Below are 27,219 nucleotides of genomic sequence, written 5' to 3'. Positions count from 1 at the left end.
TTCTGTTTTCTGTGTTACAGTTAACAGCAAAATTTCTGAAAAAAATATGTCATCTATTAGAAAGGGAAATATTTCTATATAAAAGCAAAATAAAAAGCTTGTCAACAATATGTACCCAAAACTTAATATACTGCAGAACATCTTTCAGGGTTCTGTGATGGTAGATACAAAAGATACAGTAAAGAATGTGTCTGCTGTTTAAAGAGGTTACATGTAATAAGAGAAATAATGTATCTGTAACACATGTAGGTATTTTATTGTAGTCGCTAAATGACTTTCCAAGATAACTGCCATGTCTAAGAGATTCACATTTCAATATATTTTCAAATGGAGTTTTCATAAAAAAAGAAAATGAGTACTCAGTATTTATTTAACTAAACATGTAAATATTTATGTAATAAATGTGATTTTGTTCATACAATTAAACATTTTAAATGTATCCTTAGTAGCAAATACTTTCCAAGTTACTGGGGAAAGAACGACTGAAATCAGAGATACTACATATTTTCTTATGGTTTGCAAAATATTTTCAGCTTTCTGAAAATACTAGTATTTTATATTACTTTGCACGAGTCTTTTTAAAGTGCAGACACAAGTAGCAGTTGAGTTCTATTCTATTTTCTTTCTTTCTTTTTTTCTTTTCTTTTATTTACTTGTTTATTTTTAATATAGTTATCCTAATTGTCCTCTCAGAATTAGTCCATCTGGACCAGGTTTTCTTTCCTGACTGAAACTCTGATTTTCAAATTAGTAGCGCCATCTAGAGTCCTACCGACATATTTCTCTATGGGGAAAAAAAGCCCATCTTTTAATGTTGCACAGAGTACAATTTATTTAGTACTGTCCTCATATCTATTTTTAAACATAAATTGCTTTTTAGTGTTAATTGTATTTATCATGTTGTACATTACATCTGTAGTACTTATTTATCTTAAAACTAGACTTACCAGCCCCCAGAACTGCCAGAAAAAAATATTCTGTTGTTTATAACCCACCCAATCTATGGTATGGCTGCTTTTTTGCAGGAAAAAAAATGGATATCAGCAGTATTTGTTCATTTACACCACAAGAAGTGCTAACACTAACAAAATAAGTATTCTAGTGTTGCTAAAACACCACTGCTACACTTGTTTTCTGCTAAAAGTTGTTCCTTTGAAAATGTTTTGTGAATTTCTTGGATGCCACAAAATTTAATTATTAAATTCCCTATGTTTACAAAAAATATATTATTAATTTAATAACCCTATTATTAAGATATTATATTTGAACATGTAATAGGCCCTGCAGAGTTTCTAAGTGACTACACAGGATGGTGCAGCAGGAACAGTGGTAAATGTAAAATTTGTACAAAGAAGGTTAGAATTGGAAATTGTGCATTTGCAGAGTACTTTGTATAAAATTGGGAAGGAAATGGGAAGATACAAACATTTTGGTGCTGTGCTCACTAGGAGTTAGTACCTTTTTTAATGTGAGCTATCTACTTCTCTGCCTCTAGAGGCTGGATTTTCCTTCCTTGAAGACATTTTACAGAGTCTGTGGTTGCTGGGATTCACCTTGTATCTTGTTCCCATTCTCTTGCACCAGGTAGCTACCTGATAAAATTTCACTTTATAACAGGAAAAGAAAATAGGTAACATATGTGTTTTACCAAGTAGTATATGTGTTTTAATACTAAAATATGAAAATTGATATTAGAACTTTAAAAAAATTAGTGCTTCTTTAAAAAAAAATCAATCTGAAAGATAATTGATGACAGCTAGGCCTTTCAAACCACCCCCAATATACCACATTGATTTCTGCCAAATTGGCCTTTAAGGCCAGATTTATCAGAGTGAATAATCAGCAAATGCTTGTTTAAAATGCAAACTCTTAAGCTCCCCTAGACCAACTATATATGAGTTTAAGAATGAGGCTCAAGACGTGCTTTTGACAAGTACCTCTGATAAATTTTATAGACAAGAACATTGCTCTGAGAGTACTCGAATGAGGTATAATAAAAATAAGCTCTAAGATCTAAGAGTTCCTTTAAGACTTCAAAGGATTTTTGTCCTCAAAGAATGAGACCAAAAGGTTTTGGCATATATTAAAAGTAGTGAGGTAAATTATTAGTACACCCTTGTACGACCAACTGCCAGAATTTTTAAAAATTCAAATAAGAGCTACAGCTTAATTAATAATGTTGTACTAATGTTAATTTCCTGTTCTTGATCATTGTACTATGGTTATGCAAAATGTTTGCATTAGAGGAGGTGGGGTGAATTTTTTTTACAACTCTCCTGTAAGTCTAAAATTAATTCAAAATGAAAGTTTTTTTGTTTAAAGCTACTAAAGTCTTTGAATAATTCCCTCGTAGACTTTATTGCAGAGATTAAAAAGTAAGGCCAGTATCTTGAACTACTGTTGCTTGTGTAATCAGAGGGTCCCGTGACCCGCTCCTGGGGTTTGATTGATTTGCTAAAGTGGATCACAGAACTCAGGAATCTACTTACTAGATTACCAGTTTATTACAAAGATACTGAAGGATTTGAATCAACAGTGAAATGAAGAGATACATAGAGAAAAGTGTGGAGAAAAGGCATGGAGCCTCCATGCTCTTCTCTGAGTGCCACTCTCCCCCAAATCTCCATGTGTTCATCATCCCTGAATCCCTCTGATCCCTGTTCTTTTGGACTTTTATGCGACTTTCATTACCTAGGAAAGATTGATTAGATCATTAGCCATTTAAGATCAATTCAACCTCCAGTCCCTCTCCCCTCCCTGGAGGTAGGTGGGGTGTGGTGTGTCTAAAAGTTTCAACCTCTATTCATGGTTGGATCCCCTGGCAACAAACCTCCATCCTTTTTGCTTTCCAGAAGTTACCTCATTAACATAAACCCAGCTGTGGCAGAAAGGGCTTGTTTTGAATAACAGGACAGCCATTTCACTTTGGACTCTGAAGCTATTTCATGAAGTGAGGACAGGAGACCAAATATTGTAACAAAAGATGCTCCCATTGCTCTTCTCAGTCAGAAAATTCCATGAGTTTTGGGAGTTGTGAGCCAGGAAGTGTGGACAAAGACCAAATATATATTTCTTATTATAAATCAAAATATCACAGATTAGGTTAAAGACAGTACATCATGAAAATATTTTCACGTTTCTTTTTTTATTTTTTAAAATATGTCTACTAGAAAATTCAAATTACATATGTAGCTTACATTTTATTTGTTATGAATACTTCTGTTAGACAATATTCATCAGCAGATGATAATCACTTATAACATTTTGGCTTTTTTCCTTTCTATCTTTTTAGGTCTACATGTATAAAAAATGACCATGATATAAAATGAATAGCCCAGACTTGTAAGACCAGTGCCTTTATAACAAGACTGTTATATTTGTGTTTGTGAATATGTATTGGAAGGATCTGGGGCAAGACAATGCTTAATCTAATCAACAGTAATTCTAGGGTAGGAAATGGTTGGCTCTTGTACAGGAAGAGAGGAATAATTTTTAGTCTTGGGGACTAAAATGAGGTGTTGTGGGACAGTAATGTAGGTGAACTGTCTCTGGTTTAGAGAAGGCAAACTTTCATTATGGAACTTTTTTTTCCCTAGCATCTTTTGTGGCATCATAAATCTCTCAGGCACTGCTTTATATGTTCTTGGTCTCACTTCAATTCCAGATACAACTATGGTGAAGAGTTCCACACACACCTCAACCTCCTTCAGTCTGACATCACCTCACCTCAAGTGTTCCAGGACTTTTCTAAAAACTTCAGCGTGGGATGCCTGTGGAATTCAGATGAGCGCTTACATTTGCAGAGTCTGGAAGTGCAAACAGGTAAGTCACCATAGGGCAGCTCTCAATCAATGGGAGAAAATATTCCTCCTTTAATTTCTCAAGTGGATAATTCTGAGAAGTGGTCTATAGGGCTCTTCAGAAAACCCTGAGGGATGGAACACCTTCCCCCAAAGGTGCCAACTCAGTAACATATCCAGCCTAGGCTTTTCCTTCTCTGTTTTTAATTCCAATCCCCCATTCCTGGGGTTGCTTTTAGGAAACTATCTGCATGGAAGTTGTTTCAGGCTCTGTTTTCAGGGGAACCAAAGTTAAGATCATGGAGTCAACTGGAATCACAAAAGCAGGGTGGAGTCTTGACTTCAGAGGACCTCTTCCCACTCCATGTTCATTGTAGGCAGCCTCTAAAATGCCCCGAGTAGTGTCAGCCTCCTGAAATGCATACCCTTGTGTAATCTCCTCTCCCAAGTGTGGACTAGACTTAATGATTCACTTTTACAAAGCTGAATGAAGTTGAGATGATGGGATGTTGTTTCTAAGATTAGTTTAGGTCACTTCCAAGGATACAAAAAGACTGTAGCTTCTGTCTTGGGCACTGTCCTGGGCTGGATAGTGTCCCACAAACATTCACGTCCGACTGGAACTTAGAATGTGACCTTATCTGGAAAAAGAATCTTTGTGGATGTACTTAGTTAAGATGAGGTTATACTGGAGTAGGTGGGCCCTAATCCAATACCTGGTATCCTGATAAGAAGAAAGAAACACAAGAAGCAAAACGCAAACACATGGGGAGAACCTCTGTGCTGACAGAGGCAGAGAATGGAATATGAGAAAACTACAAAAACAAAAAAAAAGGGAATACCAAGGATGGCCGGCAACCCCCAGAAGGTAGGGAGAGGCAAAGAAAAACTCCTCCCTAGAGCCTTCGAAGGCAGTGTAGCCCTGAAGGAACTTTGATTTCAGACTTCCAGCCTCCAGAACTATGAGACAGAAAATTCCTGTTGTTTGAAGCTGGCAAGTTGAAGGTACTTTTTTATGGCTGCCCTAGGAAACTAATACAGAAGCTTTCTCTCATTCTGTTTCCTGCTCCCTCTGAGGAAACCAGTTGCCATATTGTTATTTGCCTGAGTAAAGGCTAATGGTGACTCTGGCTAACAGCCAGCAAGGACGCAATGGCCATGTAAGTGAGCAGATCCTCCAGTCAAGCCTTGAATTGACTACAGCCCTGGCGATGCCCTGATTAAAGCTTTATGAAAGGTCCTGAGCCAGAGACACCCAACAAAGCTGCACCCAGGCTTGTGACCCACAGAAACGGCTAGATATTAGATGTTTGTCGTTGTACGTTGCTAAGTTTTGGGGTGACTTGTTTCTCAAGCAATAGAAAACAAATGTAATGCTCTGCCATGAAAGACAAGAAGGACTCTTGGTGGCCTGATGTAAAAGAAGAGGACGTGTTTCTCTCCAGTCTCAGTGGGGAGACTAATGCTACAACTCCACCTGACAACAAAGCCATTCTCATACCTGGGGCAGGTGAGGAACACATGTGACTGTGGGTTCACACACTTAAAACAAATGGCCCAAAGCCAAAACATATTTGTGTAATGTCTACTAACAGAGTTACTGTTTAACCAAGTTTTCTGGTCTCAGGAATATTAAGAAAACTAATCAATTAGAATAGTACTTGAATAATGATAAACAGTGTAATTTTAAGACAAAGAGAAACAATGCCATTCATCCTAGCTGAGCATTCTGAGCCCCACTTCTTCTAGATTCCTTCTCAGAGTATCTCAGGGTTTGAAGGCACTGTTTTATTCATTTAATAAATAATAATTGAATAATTGCCATGTGTCACACACTGAAATACAACAAACAAGAGAGGAGAATTTCTTACCTCACAGAATTTATATTTTAGTGTAGAATATAGGCAATAAATATTTGTGTGTGTGTATGTGTGTAGTATAGGGTCAGGCAGGAATAATTGCTATAAAGAATGTAAAGTAGGGTAAAAAAATGAGTAACAGAGGCTACTGTGAGAGATAAGATCATCAAACTAGGCCTCTCTGAGAGACTGATATTTGAGCAGAGACTTGAATGAAATGATGAGGGGGACAAATCACATGACTATCTAGGGAAATACCTTTCTAGGTGGAAAAAGCAGTAAAAGCAAAAATGCGGAGGCACGAGAATTAATGAGATGCTTGAGGGACAGCAAAGTACCCAAAGAAGTTGGAGAGTTAGAGAAAGAGCAGAAATATAAGAAGTTACAGAGGTAATGGCCTAAGGAAAAATAGTTTTCATTGAACCTTATAGGATGTGATGAGAACTCTGAATTTTATTTGAGTTTGGTGGAAAGCCATTGTAAGGTTTTAAAACAGAAAAGGATGTGATCAAAGTTGTATTTCAAAAGACTACCAGCGGCTGCAAGAAACTAGTTCCTTGTGAAGCAAGAAACTATCTGTCAAGGCTGAGTGGGAGGAGGCAGGGAGTTAAGAGGTTGTTGTGTTGCCCAGGTGAGAAAAATGGCTATTTGGACTGCAGAGATAGTAACAGTGTTGACATTGGGTATAGTTTGATGGTCCAGCTGGCGGGATCTGTTGATGGATTGGTTGTGGCAGGTGGTTTGGGGCCTGAGTAATAGGTTTGTGGTGGTGCCGCTAAGTAAGAAGGTAACTCGCAGAGAAAAATAGGGAGTGGAAGTCAGAAAGCAAGACTTCCCTTTTAGGCATGCGCCATTGAAAAGGGCTTTTAGATGTCTTTTAGATGAAAAGGGAGCTGTTAAATGGGTCATTGTTTATATGAAACTAGAGTTCTTTGAAGAGCTTTCAGCTGGAAATGTAAATTTCGGAGGCTGAGGAAACTGGAGACCAACTCTTGTCACTAGATGCACTGACAGGTTGACTGTTCTAGTTGAAGGAGACAAGCAGCAGACCAAGTGAGGTGGCTTGACAACCATGAACAGGAGGTTGAATTGCAGACGGCAGAAGCTCACAAGGAATGAAAAGACTTTAGGAAGCTATTATGCTGTGATAAATGCTTTCATGTTTCTTTTCCCAGAATGAACTCTATTTCATGGTAATGAGAATAATTGAAAATGATTGCTGAACTACTGAAGCTAATATCTCTGGAATTATGGATTTTCAGACAATGGGAGAAGTGGCAAATGACATTCTTTTCAAAAGAGCAGAAAATTAATTTACAAACAATAGACAAGTGAGCTTCAGTTTAGGCAAAATTCTAGAGAATATTAATATATTAGAAAAGCTTTAGATGTGGGATGGGAGAGAAAGAGAGGAATCAAGAGGATGTCAAAGTTTGGAGACCGGAAAAACTGGAAGAATGACATTGATGGAGATGGGGAAGACAGTGGGTATGAGATGTTTGAAGAAAGGACATGCTGTGTTTAAACTGGTATTAGACATCTGAGTGGAGATAACCAATAGGCAATTGGACATATGAGTTTGGTTTTGGGGAGAGAGGTCTGGGGTAAAGATAAAAATCTGGAGAAGTCATCATGTAGATGGCATTAAAGACCATGAGACTGAATGGGATCTTGACCAAGGAAGCGTAACAAGGTGTTAACTCTGAAGTAACCCAGCACTAAGGGGTCAAGGACAAGGGTAGCTACCAGAAAATGAGACTAGCCTGTGAGTGGAGGCTGAGAGTAGTAGGAGATCAGGAATTCGTGGTACCCTGGAATACAAAGAAGGTTTATGAAGGAGGGGTGGGGGGGGGAATCAACTGTGTCAAATGCTCTTGATAAGACGTAGAAGATGAGAATCCACCATTAGATTTACCAACATAGAGATTACAAATGTTCTTGCAAAGAGTAGTGTTAGTGAAATTATGAGGCATTTGATAATGTGTTTAATGGATATTGGAACGAGAGGTATGGGAGATGGTGAATATAGACTTATTTTTTTCAGGACACTTTCCCTTAAAGTCTTGGAACAGTCACTGGTGGGGAACATAGGATCAAGATAATTTTTGATGTTTGCTTGTTTGTTTGCTTTAAGATGGAGGAAATAACAAAAAGAAAAGGGAGGGAGGGGAGAGTTGCTGGAGCAAATTCTTTAAGTGAGAGGAAGAGATCTAGTGTGTAGGGGAGCAAAATTTGCCACCCCAAAATATGTCTCTTTGGCATAAGGATTAATTGTGACTGATTTTTTTTAAGAAACAGAAGATTCAGGAAGTCTTTTCTGTTTATCTCCTTCTCTTCCTGCCTAAGGAATTTAAATAAAGGGGCTGTTGCTGAAAGGGTTATCACCAGAGATACCTGCAAAGAATATGAACTAGGTGTTGTGAGGAAAACTCAGCAGGGCCTGGAGATCAGAGTCCACTCTGTGTCTGATTTGTCCCTTGTGACCTAAGTAAACATTTATTTACCAAACATTTGCTTTTCCACTTCCTCGTGAATTGCCTTCCTCTCCTTTGAAGTCCCAGACCACTACCCTCAACATCCTCTTTTGTCTTTAGCTGAAGATGATATTTAAGATGACGGCTTCTACCATCTTGGCCAGTTTCTCAGTTTTCCTGGGTATCTCCCATGCTTACATGTTATTAAACTTTATTTGATTTTCTCCTGTTAATCTGCCTCATGTCAATTTAATTCTTAGGCCAGCCAGAAGAACCTAGAAGGGTAGAGGAAAAATTCTTCCTCCCGGACAAGTTGGAGGATCGGCTTTCAATCAGAGCACCTGGGACAACAGGTAGGCCGGCTGAGTGTGCGGATGAAGCTGCTGCTAAGTAAGTAGAAGAGGTGGAGGGTTTCCACAGAATGCTTCAATCTTCAGTGAAGGAGGGAGGAAGCAATATCATCAGTGGAGAATGGGGATGGATAAAGAGGTGCTAGGGGAATTGAGGAGAGGAGAAGATATGAAATAGACAGCTGGAGAAGGGCAGAGTGAACAGAGACACATAGTATGATGTGGGGAAACATTAAAAGTGTATTGGAGGTTTGTGATCATGAATTTGACATTGGACCAGTCAACATGGTTGTGTATGACTGCATGGTATAGGAAGAGCAGATGGAGATTTGGACTTTATTAGGGTTGTTGTAAAAAGCAAATGTCACATAGTAGTGAAGCAAGAGAGAAGCCCAAGAGTCAAGCATATGTGCAAGGCAGTGATCATAGTGATTGACTGTGGTATTTATTTAAGCTGGATACAGCTATGCCCAAGAGGTACTGATTAATGGGTCATTGTCAACTAAGGGAGATATTCCGACTGTGTTTAACAGGCCTCTCTCTGTATTTCACTCTCCAATATGATAAAAATTATATTAGGACAAGCAAATTATAGTGTCATGGTTACACAAATTAAGAGCAACAGGTATTTATTGAGTATATCTCTATACTGAAATCCATTTCACAACTACAGTATAGAAGCTGATACAGATACCATTAAGTATTATGTATCAGGAAATTTATTTAGGCACAAGAATAGAATGATCATCTAAATCATACCTTTAGACTATGTTTGATAGGATATCATGTGGGAAAGTGGAAAACAAGATTTTAAATCAACCTGCATGAGATACTTGGAGATAAAGTCCAGAATTATAGAAATTAAGACATAATACATTCATGAAAACATTATGCAATATTGTTCATTCTTTTCTACCCAAACTAACGTCTTCTTTTTCATTTTACATACAGTGCCATGTTTGCTTGTTTTTATTACTATCTTCCCTCTTAATTTAATAAATCTTTATTGAGCATGTGCCATAAATATACTTTCTTATGAACTGTGAAGTTTATAAAAATGAGTTAGTCATGGTCCCTACCCCCACAGAGTTTACAGTGTAGTGTTGAAATCAGATCTATTCACACATGTCTTAAAATATGGGGAGAGAGTAGAGGTACAGAGAGATTTAAAAATGGTAAGAAATCATCTGAAAAGAATATGACAGTTTCTTCAGAAATCAAACATAAGCTTACTATATGACCATGAATGCACTCTAAGCCATTAATCCCAAAGAAATGAATACTTATGTTCATACAGAAACCTAAACACAAATGTTATAGTACCTTTATTAACAGTAGCCAAAAATTATAACCAAGTCAAATGCCCTTCAGTGGATAAATGGTAAACCAACTGTGGTACAACCATACTGTGGCTGTGGAATAATACACAGCAGTAAAAGGGAATAAACTGTTGACACACACAACCTGCATCGATAGCAAGGGAATCATGCTGAGTGAAAAAGCCAACCTCAAAAGTTTACATACTTTATGATTCCATTCATATACCATTCTTGGAATGACAAAATTATATAGATGGAGAATAGATTAATGGTTGCCAGGGGTTAGAGACTGGGGATGCTGCTAAGGAGGGAGCCAGGTGTCTGGATCATATGAGGAATCCTTATGATCAAACTATTCTGCATCTTGACTGTGGTGGTGGCACACAAATCCATATGTGAGACACATGGAACATGCACACACATCCACATGCATAATTACATGTTTTAAAAACTGATAAAATCTCAAAAGGTTGATTGATTGCCTCATTGTCAACTTCCTGGTTGTGATATTGTACTATAGCTAAACAAGATGTTACCATTTCCAGAAACAGGATAAAGGATACACAGGATCTCTCTGTATTATATTTTACAACTCTACATGAGTCTATGATTATCTGAAAATAAAAAAGTTGTTTTTAAGTGGGTAAGGAATTTCAGAAAAGAGGATGTTATGGCCACTTGAGGGAGTCAAGGAAAGCTTCACGGAGGAGGCATCATTTGAACTAGACTGTAGCTCTTGATATGATCCAGTCACTCCATGGTTAATAAGGTTTATCATTTTTGAAAGTTGAAATGAAAAATTAGAATAACAGTCGGAGAGCAACTTGACAGAATGTTTTAGAATGACCCCGATAAAACTTCTTTTGCAGAATCAGAATTAAAGAAGAAACAAGCCCATTCTGTTGCTCTAATTATGTTTCAAAAATAATTATTTAACCTATTATAGTCAAGATAGTCAAGTAGCAATCATATAAAACAAGACTGTAGTTTTATTACAGTAACAGTTATAATAGCACCATTTCTTGAACACCTACTCTGTTCCAAGAACTTTGCTAGAGAAGCACTTTCAAATATTATCTCATTCTAATTCACACTACAGTCATTTGAGGTAAATATTATTATCCTTACTTTATGAATGAGTATACTGAGGCTTAGAGTGTTTATGTAACTGGCTTAAATCACATATTTAGTGTAAAATCTGGGATTATTTCTTAAAAATCAATGTGTAAAAATAATAAAGCTGTATTTTCTACATAATACAAAAGTAAAAAGGTAGTTCAACAACATTTATTGAAAGACTATTATGCACAAAGCACTTCACTAGGTGCTGTAGGAAGAGAGATAAAAGACGTAGCTGAGGAACTGCCTGCTTTCTTCCACAATAAATAAGTATTATTTCAGCCATGACTTCTTAAACTTTTCCAATGAAGTGGTTAAAACAGACAAGTCCAAGAATGCTGAAACTTTTATATGTTATCTCTCAAAAGAAGCTGTCGTTTAAAAAATCCAATACTGTATTATCTATTTCTCTGTGCACACAAAGTTTCAGCTGTTGCTCACATATTCACTATGGCTTTAACTCTACTTCTCAAATCTTTCATTAAAAAAAAAATATATATATATATATCTCCCTGAGAAATATGATGCCATTTTGAAATTAAACATCTAAAATTTGTCCTTAATTTAAATCTCTTCAAATGTATTTGCAGAAGAAATTACTTACATCACATGGCTTAAATTTTATTTTAGTTTGGAAACTCACCTCCAGATACCTGAAAAATACTATTCATAATGTCAGTTTACCTGGATTCATTTTTAAACGCCTTCACAAAGATGAACTGTGTTCTTTCTGTTTTACAAGACCCTAACATAGAATGTCTACTGCAGTTTTCATTATTACTTGATGGTCCTGACGTCGTTCTTCCCTGTATCTACCTATAGCTGTGGGTGCCATCTAGAGTCCCAACTGCAAAACATACTCCAAGGGAAATCAGTTTTTAACAGAACACTGAGAGTAATGTGGTTTGAAATGTACTTGTCTTTGTTTAAAATTCATCATTTTCCTCAATTTTTAAAAAGTATTTCATTAAATAGAATAAAAACAGCTTATGCAAAATGTTTAACACTGTCGATTCTTGTCAGATTTCATATCTTATTTTAGCCAAGTGCCTAAAATTTGATCAGTTCATATGCCAGTGTTATTTGGGCTAATAAATGTCAGATTTTTCCTACTAATGTTACTTTCAAAGTGGTTATGGTACAATACAGAATTTGTATGAGTAGCTGTATACGATGAGGAAAGGGTAATGGAAAGATTGAGTGAAATCTCACCATTAACATGTACGTGTGCCATGGCACCAGTGCTTACTTCATAATGGCCCAGGTCACTTGAATGTTGTGTCTCTAACAGCCCAGTAGTGGTTTACCAAAGCCAAAATTATGAAGGTGGTTGATATTAGGCTTTCTCTTCAGTTTTCTGTCCAGGCAGTGAGCAACTTGGTGCCATGCTAGATGTAACAGGGAGTTTCCAGGATGAATTCCCTCTGATATCTTTCCATCTAAGCCCAGAGGAGTCTAAGAGGCCCATGGTCCAAGTGTGGAGTGCAAATGCGGTAGGGGGAGGAACCTGCAATCATCTCAAAATAGAGGTCCCACCTCCAGCTTTATTTGCACAGCTGCAATTACACACTAACACTGGGTCCTTATTCCCCTTCAAGGCTTTGCAGTTTGGGAAAGCTTTAAATATAAATACACAAGCAATTGGTCATAATCCTATTTCATCCATTAGTTTGTACTGAATCTATCTTCATTCCCTCCTATTCAACTGTACAAAAATCTCACCATATAAGGTATGCTGGTTGATCTTAAGTGAATTTTCATTCTAGTGAATTTTCAAATTTTAAAAGAATTTGCAATAAATTGATTATTGACATTTCCCCATCTTTCCCTTCTTCATCAATTATCATAATGTCAAGCAAAAGGATGATTTATTATTATTATTATTATTATTTATTATTATTATTTATTCTTCTTATTATTAAATATTGATATTCTTAGTAGTGCAATGTTACATAATTATTATTTGCTAGAACTTAGAATAAGCCCATTATATAGAGTTTGTATACTTAGCGTTGGCCACAAGAAAGCAGAATCTTCCCCACATTTATCTCTGTAGTTGTTTGCTGGAAATAAAAATAAAGCTGTATCTTAGTTTCTCTTTAGTTCCTTAACTTAGTTCCCATTCTTTTTCCATCATGAAGTATTTGTTATTCTGTTGTCTGTTTGCTTGACCTTTCATAATGATTATGATCATTTTCCTCATTCCATAAAGAAAAAAATACTAATGCTTTTCTACACATGAAAAATGTAGTTCTTTCCTTTTCATATTTCCTTTCAGTCTCTGTCCTACACCTTGAAAGTGGAAATTTACTGATATGAGAGAAGCTGAGGAAATGAAGGAAGGGATCACTTCAAATTGTGTACGTGCATGAGAAATTGATGTTAACAAGCTAAAATCTGATGACAGTAAACTTCTAGGGAACAAGTGAATGCAAGTTGGGACGGAATCCATCTGGCAGAAGTTAGGAAGGAAATATATGCACATACAAGCAGACAGTTTAGTTCGATCAGACAAATCTAGGTGATCTGCAAGGCTTCTTCTGCAATTCTGTATCTTTAAGAATGGCCTGTATATAAAAATGTGTTCTACTCTACTGGGTTTTTCTCTCCTAGACACCGGTTTTGGAAGCGATCCAGCCCCGGAAAGCAGTCACTCTAGTATAAACGCTGGGCTTATTGGGTGCCCCGCAACCATCGCCCCAGCTCACTATTCCAGCAAGGTACCAGGTATCTCTAGCATCTGGAGTAACCAGTGGTCCTCCGGAATCACCCTAAAGGAAAAGGGAGAAAGTAGTCATTAATAATTTAGTTCGTTACAGAGAAATCTACTACTTTTCTAATTTGAGTTTAATGAAAAGGGCGATTTTCAAAAGTCTTCTATGTGCTCCCCTCTACCTATGCCAGTGACTCACGGTAAGGAGAAGCTCCCCTACCTGGAGAACTGGCTTAGACTCAGGGTTCAGAAAACTGAGATTAAAGGCTCCATCTCTTTGCAGAATGGTACTTATCTGATACATCCGTCAAAGCAACTGTCCGTTTTCTTTATGAGTGTGACACAGTTCCCAAAAGAAAGGTGAAGGGTTTATTACCGATGAAAAACATGGACATTAAAGTCAGACACCTGGGTTTAAATCTCAAGTCTGGCCCTTCCAAGCTAAGACCTTTAATTTACTTCTTTGTAATGCTTCTAATAATACCTACCTCCAAGGATAATTTTGAAGATTACGGAAGACAGTGTATGTAATGTGCTTAGCATGGAGCCTGGCACAAAACAGAACTTAGTAAATATGTATATAAAATCACAAATTCCACACAATTGTTTATGTCTTGCAAACTCCAAAGGGCTGTTTCTTTATACAAGTCATAAAAACAAGGTACTGGATGATCTTTCTGAAAAATCCTGGGGTCTCTATTCACTGACCACCCATCAACACTGGAACAACAAGCTGGAAAATAAGGTGACATCCAGCAAGTATCAAATAGAGAAAGATGTAATCTGCTCTGCTAACACTAGTTAGCTCACACTCGAGGAAAAAGGAAAAGGGGAGTATGGACGTTGCGATGACTTATACGTGTTTTGTTTTAGTAAAGGACAGAATAATGGGAGTAGAAGTACAATCTTCAGGAAAAAAAGGAAAAGGTCTCAGCTCCACTACTGCACAGGCAGAAGCCTTTGAGGCTTTATTTTAAGAAAATGTTAAAAGAATCCCTGCGCCTGGGAACCTTCTCCCTGCCCAGAGAGACACACCCCAGACTTGCTTAATTCTTGGGTCCTGGCAGGTTACACTTCCTCCTCTACTGAAGCTACATTCCCATGGGCATTGTCTAAGCCTCTGCAAGCTGGTATTTCTACTCTGTTGTTTCTGTGCATTTTTAACTTCCTCTAAGTCAGCCACCAGCCACTCCGGGCATTCTGCCTACCTACACTGTCCACGTTGTTTTTCAAGGTCCAGTTAATTGTTGTTAATTCTCTGCTTACAAAATTGCACAGCCTTTGAGGGGGGCTTTTGGTCTGTATCTAACCCTATTTTTCTCATAAATCCAGTTATTTTTAGTGAGTGGTTTAGTGAGAAACAGAACAAGAAGTTTATTCAAGAATATATATATACCACAACAGAAACTTTTAAAACGAGAAAAAGAAAGTCAAACCAGGAAGCAATTAAGGTGATCAAAATATGAAGTAAGGTGATGGACTAGATGAGGATGTTAACAGAAAGAATGGAGACAAAGAGATAAATTTGGAAGAAATGGTAAAGGGGAAAAATATTCTATAACTTACTTGATTACACGTGAAGGAGATTTAAGAGTAAAAGAAGATTCCAAGCATAATAAGATCCAACAACACAAATGAGAAAGTTGAAAATGAAAAAACAGGTAACATTTCATGATGCCTGTTGAGTTTAAGATGGCACATACACACATTTTAGTCTTATACTAACAATTTAAAATATATAAATGGAAATGGTTTTGAAGTGGGTGGAAACGTGAGACTGAATTTGGGCAAGAGGTTGATTTTGGAGATATAGGTTTGGAAGTCACTAAAGTGACAGCTGATTTAAAGAAAAGAAAAGATAATTTCTTTGAGTGAGTATATAGAGAGCAGAAAAAAAAATGAAAAGATTCTTTAGGAATAGCCAAACTTAGAGAGAGGGAGAGAAAGAGAAACCATAATAAGTAACCAGAAAAGAGTGATTGAAGAAGGAGGGAGATTAGGAAGTCAGCATATTTCAGGATCATAGAACCCAAAGAAAGATCATTTTTTAGGAGGAGGTAGCCACATGTACCATCATGTTTGAAAAAAATGAAAAAATAAGAAGTTTCAGCAAAGAAATACCATATATAAAGGATCAAATGGAAGTCTCAGAACTGAAAGATATAATAATCAAAAGAAAACTTCCCTATATGTGCTTAGAGAAGAATGAAGATGACAGAAGGAAAAAAAATCAGTAAACTTAAAGATAGAATGATAGAAATTTCTCAGTTTGAACAACAGAGAAAAAGCAGAACAGAAAAAAAAAAAATGAACAAGAACTCAGGGACCTCTGAGAGTATAACAAAAGAGGTAACATTCCTATCATTAGAGTCCCAGAAAGAGACAAAAACGTATAGGGCTGAAAAAGTATTCAAAGGAAAAAAATGGCTGAAAATCTCCCAAATTTATCAAAGGACGTAAACCTGCAGATTGAAAAGCTAAGCAAACTCTAAACAGGATCGCCCAGAGAAAGCCATGCTAAGATACATAATCAAACTTCTGAAAACTAAAGACAAAGAAAAATTCTTGAACACAGGGAGAAATGACACCTCACCTATAAAGGGAAAACAATTCTAACGGGAATCCTCATCAGAAATCCCAGAGGGCATGATTTAAGTGCTGAAAAAAAAAGAACTGTCAATCTTAAATTCTATATCTGGCAAAATCACACTTTAGAAATGCATAGGAAATAAAGAATTTTGAAAATGAAAAAAAAAAAAATCTAAGGAAATTTTTCACCAGCAGATCTACATCAAGAGAATGGCTAAAGGAAGTTTCTGAAACAGAAAAGAAATGATAAAGGAAGAACCTTAGAAAACCAGAAGGAAAGAAAGAACAGACTTCCCTTCTCCTCTTGAGTTTTCTAAGTTATGTTTGGCACTTGAATCAAAAACATTGTCTGCTGTGGCTCTCAATATATAAAGGAGAACTATTTAGTATTTGTATTTATTAATATTCAATATTATAAATGAGAAAGGGTAAAGAGCCTTAAGGGGAGGTAAGTTTTCTATTCTAAACTCCACTCAAACTAGTAAAATTCCAATACCAGTAGACTGTTGATAAGTTATGTGTATTTAGCTAAGAGGAACCACACAATTTTTCTACAGAGAGAATCTTTTGTAGGTCAAAAACACAAATAGCTAAATCAAAATGGAATTCTTGAAAAAAAAAAAAGGTTACTGTATGGTTCTGTTTACATGACACTCTCAAAATTACAAAAGTATAGAGATGGAGAACATATTAGTGATTCTCAGGTGTTAGTGATGGTGAAGTGGTGGGTGAGGAGAGTGAATGTTATTATAAAGGGAAACCTCTATGCTGATAGAAGAGTTCTCAACTGCAGTGATGATTACACAAATCTGCACATGTGTTAAAAAAAAACCAAAAACCCAAAACCTAGAAGCACACATTGTACCAAGGTTCATTTCCTAGCTTTTACATTGTGTTATAGTTATGTGAGATATAACCATTGGGAAAAACTGATTGAAGGGCCTCTCTATACTATCTTTGCAACTTCTGTAAAGCTATAATTATTTTAAAGTAAAAGGTGAACAAAAAGTTATGCAGCAAACCACTTACGAGGCATGCATCTCTATTTCCCTTCAAGGAGCCAGCACATAACATTCTAGGAGTTATGGTATTATTGTAAATTTGCGGTTGGTTACAGGTTTCAGTGTCGATGAAATCCACTTGTACTTGCTGAAGACAATTTTGACTGATATCTAAAGGGAAGAAAATAGACTTTATATTAATAGATATACATATATTCTGTAAACCTGTAGAAAATCTTTTATAACTATTGGATAAGATGGTGGCACAGAATCTTAGGATATGTATTTTGTCAGATACAGTAATATTTGTGAAAATTTTTTTCTATTTTAAATGAAAAGTTAGGTGCCTAGGAAAGGACCTCAAGTTGTTTAAGTAATTTTTATTCCATTGTTGGGCTTAGAAGGTAATTTCAGTAGGTGAGAATGGTGGCTTTATGAGTCTCTGATCCTCACAGTTGGGTATGTGTGTTAATGATCCCTAATCTCTGATGTAGTTAATTCCCTAATACAAATTTCAGACATAGTCACTCTTTCAAACACCTTACCAAGCACCATGACTAAAGTAGTAGTGATGAACTTGATAGTAACCTAAGGCATGAAGGAATTTACGTGTCTTCTAAATGACTTGGTTCACAAGTAGAGCCTGGCTTGGCCCACGTCCACATGACCAACCATCAACATATTTCGGCATAATGACATTCCATTCTTTAAATGCATTAGAATACCGAATTAGATTACTATGACTTGACTTTCTCCCAGATGCTCACTTTCATTTCGCAGTGCTCCAAATCCTGTCACGAACATCACATTATCGGGGTGGAATTCATAGGATGCATCAGGGAGACAAATTCTGTGTACTGCATTTGTGTAAGGAACGGGGCTAGAAAGCTCTGCAACCGAAATATCATAGTCGTGCGACGGGTATTTGTAATTTTCATGGACAATTATCCTCCGGAGGCCCCGTTCTATTTTCGGAGGCATTAATGTTACTCCAAAGGAAGCAGTCCATCTGGCTGGGTCCTTATACCTGAGGAGAAAGTATGAGGAACAAATTTCACTTTGTACATGTTATCAATATAACCATTTATATTAAATAATTCAGTGGACAGGTGTCAATATAAGTTTTATTTGTTAAATTATAGTTTCTGTATATAGAAACAAATTCCAAGCTAATGTTCGGAGGACAGATCTTGTGGAAATACCATGGTGGCATGTTTCTCAGGCTATGCATGCCTCTCTGCATGCTGAGTCACCCACTCTAGACCCTAGGATTGTTTGACATTGCTGGGCATCAGTGTCTCCAAGGGGCATTTGGAGAGCATATCCTGGACAGAATGAGAGAACAGAATGTCTTATTTTATGTGCACCATGTTGCCTATCTATGAACATACACAATTCTCTAAAAATCAAAAATGCTGGAGGCAAGGGTATAGCTCAGTGTCAGGGGACATGCTTAGCATGCACAAGGTCCTGGGTTCAATCCCTAGTACCTTCATTTAAAAAAAAATCAAAAATGGTACACAATAATTTAACAAGGCATTACTTATCCTGTATACTGTAGACATTTTGCACTGGATTGGAAGATTGAATTGAAATTCCTTGAAAAATAACTAGTCAGCCTATTCAGTTGTATAATTTTTTTCATATTTAAGTTTTCTCTTACCATGTGGAATTTCCCCATTGGTGTCAAACCTATAATCTACCTGGCCTCCATCGCTGATAGATATGCAGTAGAGATATACAGCTCTTCTCTTTAACACCAAGCTCCAAATCCAAAGATGACTTTAAAATTCCTGCTTCCTTTGACCAACTGTTGTGTAGTTGTCAATGGATAATTTATCTACATGTACTTTGATGTCACTTCCATTGCCAGACTCTAAAACCTCTTACTAAGGTTTATGAGTTCCCCGCTCTCTTTGTGATGTATGTATTTTCTTTAATTTATATTGAACTCGTCTCTCATGAGGTATTTCCTTCCTGCCAAGCCCACAATCCTTTGCTGACCCTCAGTCATTCTCATGGATCAGGATTTACCTTCTAAAGCAGTGGGCAGCACTCACAAGCCATGTGCCATTAATTAAAGTCGCTCCACAGCGATGTCTCCCATCCCATCGCAGGCTAGCCTGCCACGGCCATTCATCCTCTTGTGCCTCTGTCCCACCAACAACCATGACCCTATATTTTGCAGTTTTGTTCCTTCGTGTCCCACAGCCTGCCAAAGAGAGATGTTGCATTAGTTAGCAGTCGCTTTTAAGTATCAAATTGTGTCATTATGTCTCAAATTTCTTATACTTTGTATTCCAGTAGTATCAAACATTTTTTCCTACTCTTACCTTTCCTTAAATTGTAGTGTTTCATATTTAACTCCTATTCATTTTGTAAGAGTTAAATCAGTCATTACTTCCTCTAGAATGCCTTCTCTAATAATTCCCCTGCCTCCAAACTGGATTAGTTACAACTTTCTTGATTCTTACAGAATAATAATAAAAACAGTAAACTCTTTCTTTCTATGTGTGTGTATATACATATGTACATATATCTCCGTTTATATATTTCTACTAATATATATTAGTAATATATTATATATATGCTTATGATACTAACATATTAGTACTAGAATATATACACATATATATTATATCCTTGTTGCCTAACACAGCACTGGCACATAGCAGGTTTCCAATAAATAATGGTGGCAAAAATATATGCTGTTTAGGTAATGAGATCATCCTTTGGTTTTATGTTTAGTTAGGTTTGTGAACTAACCAACATTCTGAGCTGGTGAGTAGCACATTTCCTTCCAACTTTCAAGATAAATGTATTGTGTGCTAATTCTGTTGACTATGAAATGTATTCTCTAAATCAGAGTAGGGTACTATGCTATAGGGGAAGGGAAACACTAGGCCTAGAGTCAGCACTTTTAAAATATGGGTGAAGGTATTATCTGGACCTTCAACAATTTCATCAGTATATACCCCAATCTCATAATTGTCTGCAATTTTTATAATATGGGATTAATATTATCAAGATTTTATTTAGTGTACAGTAACACTGCTTCTGTCTCTACCTGAAAAAATATCAACATACAGACCACTTTTATATAATGTTTAGAAAACTTTCATGAGGGTATATTGTAGATATCTGCAATCAAAACAGTGAGAATTTTTTTGCCTTTTCTTGAAAAACTGCACAACTCACTTCCACTACACATCTGCCACTGGCTCCACACATCTGTTCCAAAGCCCTCCCAATTTTTATCCTTTTGCAATAAAATGTGCCTCAAATATAAGATAAAACACCATAGATGTGTACAGATCAAACTTTATTCTGACCCTATAATACCAACAAAGTAAGCCTAAATAATCTAGAGTTAACTTTTTACATTCAGGTAATGCAACTTTAATAACTAATGTATTAAACTTACAATTGCTCAGAAAGTCGTCTGTTTCTGTCTTGTTGATTTCTGAAACACAGAAATGGTGAATAGAACAGGGTCAGCGTATCAGAATTACATAATGCCTCTGAATACTTCAACAACTAAAGGTTGCTCAATTCCATTATAAGATAATAGCTCTAGATTGTTTAAAAAACAAACAAACAAACAAGGAACACAGGTAGTTTATCATAGACTTAGTATGTTCACTGCCTTGAGGAAAAGGGAGGTTTGAACAGTGTTTCCTAAACTCAAGTGTGACTGAAAGTCACCTAGAGAGTGTTGTTGCTGTAAATGCCTGCTCTTTCCCGGTAATTCCAACTCGGCAGCTCTGTGCTAAGAGGCAGGAACCTGAGTGTTACAGCAGGTGCAGATGTTCCACAGCCTCTCTGCGGGCAGTGCCGCGCTATAGTGCTGATCCCCCAAATACAGTGATATTTTTATTGACCATTATTTCAGATTTTGTTTTTTACTAAACTCATAGACATAGTTCCATTTGTATAACATATCTGAGTGGTGTGCCCCTAAATTAGTCCTCACTCCCATGTTATTAAAAACAGTGTTATGGAGGGGAGCGATAAATTAGAAATTTGGGATTAAAAGATAACACACTATTATATATAAAACAGATGAACAAGGACCTACTGTTTAGCATAGGGGACTATATTCAATATCTTGTAATAGCCTATAATGAAAAATAATCTGAGAAAGAATAGATGTAGATAAACGTATAACTGAATGACTTTGCTATTTAACTGAAGTGTAAATCAACTATGCTTTGATTTAAAAAATAAATAGATATATATACAAAAAGAAAACAAAGAAAGGAGAAAAAAAATTTAAAAATTAAAACAATGTTATCCTTTTACAGGTCTTCTTTCTGCTCAAGTTTTAGCAAGACAATTTGCCCTCAAATTGCCATTCAGTTTGCCCTGAAATTGACTAGCCAATGACTCCTTAGATTGTTGATTTCTCAACAGTTAGGCCCTAATCCTATCCAGATACTAAACCAACAGTTACATCAAACTCTAAGCACTCAAATTTCATGATTCAGTAGATTTCCAATGACCAAACCTATTTCCTTTGAACGTGGCAAGATGGGAGTTCTAACTGCAAAAAAATAATGTTAATTTTTCTTATAATATTTAATAGTACTGATTTACAAAAAAATAAAATCTGTATTCTAGAGAGGCTTCCTTCTGACTTTCTCCATTATGGCTATATTTGAGGAAAATGACAAAAATAAGGAAGAAGTGACCATTTATTCTCAGTAAATATTTTAAAACACCACCACTAATCTCCTTTTTCAATAATGTGTTCTCTATCTCAAGCTTTCCCTAGAGAAAATTCTGGCTTTTCATGTTGCTACTGGTAAAAAAAAAAAAAAAAAAAGTAATAAATGACCCCAAGTAGAGTCACTTGTTCTAAGCCCCACATCAGCAATTAAGACTTAATATCTAGCCTAATTGTGGTTTCCATCTATCCCAAGAATGTAACCGCTAATCAGTCAATCTGGCATCACCTGGTCAGCACTAGTGAAGTAATCTGCCTGACAGATTTGCAAATCTGCTTGCAAAAGAAGGTGCCCTTGCCTGAAACAATCTACTCTGCTAGAAAGCCTCCTTGCCCAACCTCATTCTGTCTATAAATGTCTTCCATTTTGTACAGCAACTCAGCTCCTATCTATCTGCTAAGGTGTGGTGCTGCCTGATTCATGACTCATTAAATAAAGCCAATTAGATCTTTAAATTTATTCAGTTGAATTTTGGCATTTTACAATACTACTGACAGGACTGACTTCACGGATGTGTGACTTGTGTGTCTGCACTGGGTCCTGCACTCATTATGAACTTACACTGGGTTTAATGCTCACTGTCTTGAAATTCTTAATAATTGTTATCTCATAACTTGTGCTTGGAAATGAAGTCTGATAGGATAATAGAGCATGGCATGAGCAGAGGAATACACAATGTGTCCATGGGTTCTTGCCACCCCATTTGCTTATACCATTCACAATACCCTGTGAACTAAGAATTCCAGTGGACCCACAATGTTCAGCAAACTCAAAGTGAGTACAAAATGAGTATGTGATGCCTACCACTAAGGAAGTAGAGGACACTGGCAGTTTTTGTTTGAAACAGAGCTTGCTTTGAATGCCAAAGAAGGCATTGGCATTCTAATTAACACAAATGGCCAAGGGACCCTAGCACATTCTTTCTTGCTCCTGTTACTTCTTTGCATTAGCCAGTAGCTTCTGCTGAAAATAATGACATAGAGGGATCTTTTGGTCCTTTGTCATATAAACAGAAGGTAGAGAGCATTGGCAAAATGTGCCAGTATCAACGAAAAGTTTTTTAAAAAGCGTGATCTAGACTTGTGTAGTGTTTCCATTGATCTGGTAACCAAAATGCATGTATGTATGAGCTGTGAAATACAGCTGTATATTTTTATTATTCCAAATAAAAGTTAAACACTTTTATATTTACATTTGAAATTGATATATCACAATATAAAGGTGAACAGCGAAACTCATGCTAGTAATTTTAATTTTTTTCACTTAGAATAGCATTCATTAACAAATAAAAATACCATCACAAGTCGAAAAAGACTGTGAAAGAAGAAAAAGTTTTATATTTTAGTACCTTTAACAGCACATTTTTATTGCTTTTCAGAGTCCAACACTTTAATTTTGCACTGGGATCCACAAATTATGTAGATAGCCCTGACTAATGAGCCTCTTTTTCTAAGTAAGTAGAGGGGCTGACCACCAGGTTAGGCCTCTAGTTTGGTTTACCAGCTTTTATACTACTGCTTTGTATTCATTCTACTTGACCCCTATCCTGTAGTTTCTAGTGCTGACATTTCAAATATTGTATTCCCTAGCCACATGTGCCCAGTGAGCTCTTGAAATGTGGCTAAATTGGAATGTGCTATAAATATAAAATATACACTTGATTTCAAAGCCTTAGTACAAAAAATACTCACGAATAGTATTTACATGGACTACTTGTTGGAATAGTACTAATTTGGATATATTGGGTTAAATGTGTAAGGTATTTAAATGTATTTCACATGTTTATTTTTACTTTTTTTAATGTGACTACTAGAAAATTTAAGATCGCACATGTAGCTGGCATAGTATTTCTACAGACTAGCTTGTTTTTATTTCCACTAAGGATCGCCTATGTTCCTTACTTTCTAATAATGAAGACCTAACACTGCTTATTTTGTCCCCCTGCCCTGACAAAAAATACAAGTACCCCAACCACACAAAATTATCAGACTTTACAAGTTAGTTGTAAAACATACCAAAAATAAGTTATATCAAAAAATTAATTATAAACTTTTCATTGGTAACCTGGAAGCAGGTAACAAGGTATATTAATGACATTTGAAAGCAAATATGTGGCTGGCATGAGCCTTTCTACACATCATACTCACAGGACATAAAATGTAAGCAACAAGAAAAAGAAGGATAAATATACAAAGAAGCTTTCTCCCATTTATCACTGGATTCTATAGCTAAAGTGAAAAACCCAATGTAGACAAAGAACCCAGGCTCAGGAGTTACTGATAGACTTGCATGGGTGGCATAAGTTTTGGGTGGTATTAAAAATTTTTAAACTTCCTTTGGACCAACTTAGTCACAAAGAAATGTTCTGCTGGTGGCAAGACCCCATAATAAAAGACATCCAAAACACAATTTTTTAAAATCAATGCCCAAACTTATCCTGGAGCTATTGTATGTAAGAGAATTGAACTAAATAAGAGGAAATAAACTTACTTTTAAGTACAAATAACTCAAGATTTAAGTTAGGGGATCCTACAGCATCTTGCAGCTTTTCATGTAGAACACGCTGAATAATTATATTTGTGGTTTCAGGATCCTCAGTAGAGCGAAATCTAAAAATCAGCAGTATATGAGCCAACACTCTATGTTCCCTGTGACTGTGGGCCGAAAAATAAAGAAATAAAAATGTGGTTTTAAAAGGTATAATTCATAATAAGATTTATGGTAATATCACACTCCATTTTTTTTTATCATTCATTTGAAACACATTCACACAAAAACAAATCCATAAATGCAATTTTAAAACTTCCAGTTTGTTTTCTTCTATATTCCTATTTTTTACCACATATAGAACTCCCATCTCAGCCTCTCCGATAGCTGGTATGCTTATGGTCTCCCTAACCACCAAAGGATCTAGTTAAGTACATGGATTACTAATATAAAAAGGCAATTCTCTTGTCAACCACACAGAATTATAAAGTACAATATATAGTCAGTATGAAGTCAACTCTGGCTATGGCTTTCAGGCTTAATCCTCAGGGGTATAAATCCAGTGATTTCTCCTAAGCAAATTTCAGGTTGCCTAAACAACTCCTAACCCTAACGATGTTAGAAAACTTAGTCAAATTGTCTTGACTTCATGTGATTGTATTTTCAAGATAGAGCATTAATTAGCCTTAGCATTATTTGAATGAATTACTACTTTGAAGTCATCTTTGATTACTCTTTCTCATTCTCTGTCAGCTACTCTACCTTTCCTATTCACATATAGTCAGTTCCCTTTTAGTCTGGGTGCAATTGGCAGCCTCTGGGCTAAGCCCTGAGGTAGGTGAGTCCGAGGCATTGGCCCATTAAGAGCCACCTCCTCAACAGCTACAATCTTGTGGGTCTCAGAACTTGAATTCCATTGGTTTTCAAAGTTAGATGTTTTGGAGGCTCATCTCTCAAATGCAGGTGGTAGAAGTTGGGGTGCCTCGTGGGTTTCAAACTCTTTGCCCATTGAAGAGAACCCTGGGGTTTGAGGGTTTTTTCCTGGTGTGCTGGGGTGAGGCTTATGGCAAGACTGTGTCCCAGTTTCTCCAACCCTCTTCAATGTGGTTTTCTTTCTCATCTGCCCAATGTGTAGTAGTCGCTCAGCCAGACTTTGCTTTTTTTTTTTTTTTTTTTAGGAAATTATCTCTTATGTATCTTTGGAAGGCAGTTTTGTTTATAGTTTTGATTATCTATCCTCTCTGATACAGCATTTCTACTTTTAGAAATTTAATCTTTAAATACACTCTTGTGTGTGCAGGGAGATACGTACTTACATGTTCATCATAACCTTGGTTTTAAATCAGAAAAATATGTAGCAACCCAAGTGTCCATCAAAAGAGCTTTGGCTAAATCAACCCTGACATATTCTGAGAGTGAAGCCCTGATATACACTATACAACCAGCTAAAGAATGAAATAGATCTATATGCAGTCATTGAAAAAATATTAACAACAAATTGTTAACAAGATGTGTTATTTCTGGGTGTGAAATTACTGGAGAGGAGGCTTTTGCTTTCTGTTTTATGTAATAGTATTTTTGAATTTTATGTAATTTTGTATTGCTTTTGTAATCTGAAAAAAGAAACAAATAGGGCTTTAAAAAGATTATTGTTATCTATCTCATCCCTCTTCACAGCCTCAGCAACCCTGTACCTCCATTATTTATTCTTTCTTCTTTCTCTTAAACTATTCCCATACTGGCTGAGTAATAGGAGCAAACAAACAAACAAAAAAAACAAAACCCTCCCTCTACTCCAGCTATACAATTTATCTTTCACCTTCATATCACAGAAAACCTTCTTAAATGGGTAAGTTACATTCTGCCTCATATTTACTTCATTGCAGTCAGCTTCCTCCCCTTCTGTTCCACTGTGTTGCTCTCTACCTAAACACTAATGACTTCCTCATTGACAGAGCCAGTGAGTTCTTTCTAGTCATTTTACTTGGTCTCTGGGGAGTATTGTCAATGCTTACCACCCTCTCCCTGAAACTCTGTCTTAAGCACCAGCAGAACCTCTCTCTCTCTCTATTCTTTTTTCTTCTGCTTCTCCTCTATTTCCTAAGTTTCTGTTTCTCTTCCATCTCCTTAAATATTGTTCTTCAGGCTTTCTTCGTCGTCCTTTTTCTTTCATCACCCTTTTCTGAAAAGTTATGTTTATACCCACACTTCCCAATACTTAGAGTTGATGATAAGCAAATGTCTGTCTTCAGCTCAGTTCCCTTTTCCTCCCCTACATCAGACTCATATTTCAGGCTTATCTGGTCCCTAACTATCTCAACTCAGCAACTCTAAGACTGACTTTATCTTTGCAACAAACTTGCACTTCCTCAAATTATAGTAAGAGAAGAAAGACTTAATAACTAGCAAGATTTCTGGGATGAAGAGTAAAATAAATTAGAAAATGATTTGGAAGATAGAATAGGTAGAATTTAATTATTCACAAAGTGTATACAAAGTCATCATATGACTTCTAGGTTTCTCATTAGTGTGACTAAGTTTTCCCTGAGTTTGAGAACTTTCTGTGAAACCTCCATGTGGAGATGTGACTAGCAGGCATTAGGTCTAGAAATCAGGAAGACAGTTTAGATTGGAAAGAGAAGCTTGGATTTCAAAAGCATGTGAAGCCAGGTGCGTGGATGAATTTTTAACCTTTGAGAGAGTAAAAATTTAAGAAGTGAAGAAGCAGATACATACCCAAGAAATAATATTTTAAACATTAGAAAGTGGAAATACTGGGAG

The 27,219-nt window shown here is 36.4% G+C and overlaps 1 protein-coding gene across 1 annotated transcript in view; it reads right to left on the bottom strand.

The window, feature by feature from the left end:
• Positions 1–10,702: 10,702 nt before the first annotated feature.
• TMPRSS11E (transmembrane serine protease 11E) overlaps positions 10,703–27,219 on the bottom strand; it is a 35,739-nt gene continuing 19,222 nt past the window's right edge. Inside the window, exons 5-10 of the mRNA XM_032459025.1 lie at positions 24,442–24,605; positions 20,649–20,687; positions 19,259–19,436; positions 17,992–18,251; positions 17,253–17,395; positions 10,703–13,692 (exon numbers count right to left, since the gene is read on the bottom strand). Of these exons, the coding sequence (XP_032314916.1) occupies positions 13,531–13,692; positions 17,253–17,395; positions 17,992–18,251; positions 19,259–19,436; positions 20,649–20,687; positions 24,442–24,605 (946 nt within the window). The 3' untranslated portion in view covers positions 10,703–13,530. The remainder of the gene's footprint in view (positions 13,693–17,252; positions 17,396–17,991; positions 18,252–19,258; positions 19,437–20,648; positions 20,688–24,441; positions 24,606–27,219) is intronic.

Source organism: Camelus ferus, chromosome 2 (assembly GCF_009834535.1).
Source record: "Camelus ferus isolate YT-003-E chromosome 2, BCGSAC_Cfer_1.0, whole genome shotgun sequence".
Classification (NCBI taxonomy): domain Eukaryota; kingdom Metazoa; phylum Chordata; class Mammalia; order Artiodactyla; family Camelidae; genus Camelus; species Camelus ferus.
This window is presented reverse-complemented; position numbering and strand designations above follow the sequence as displayed.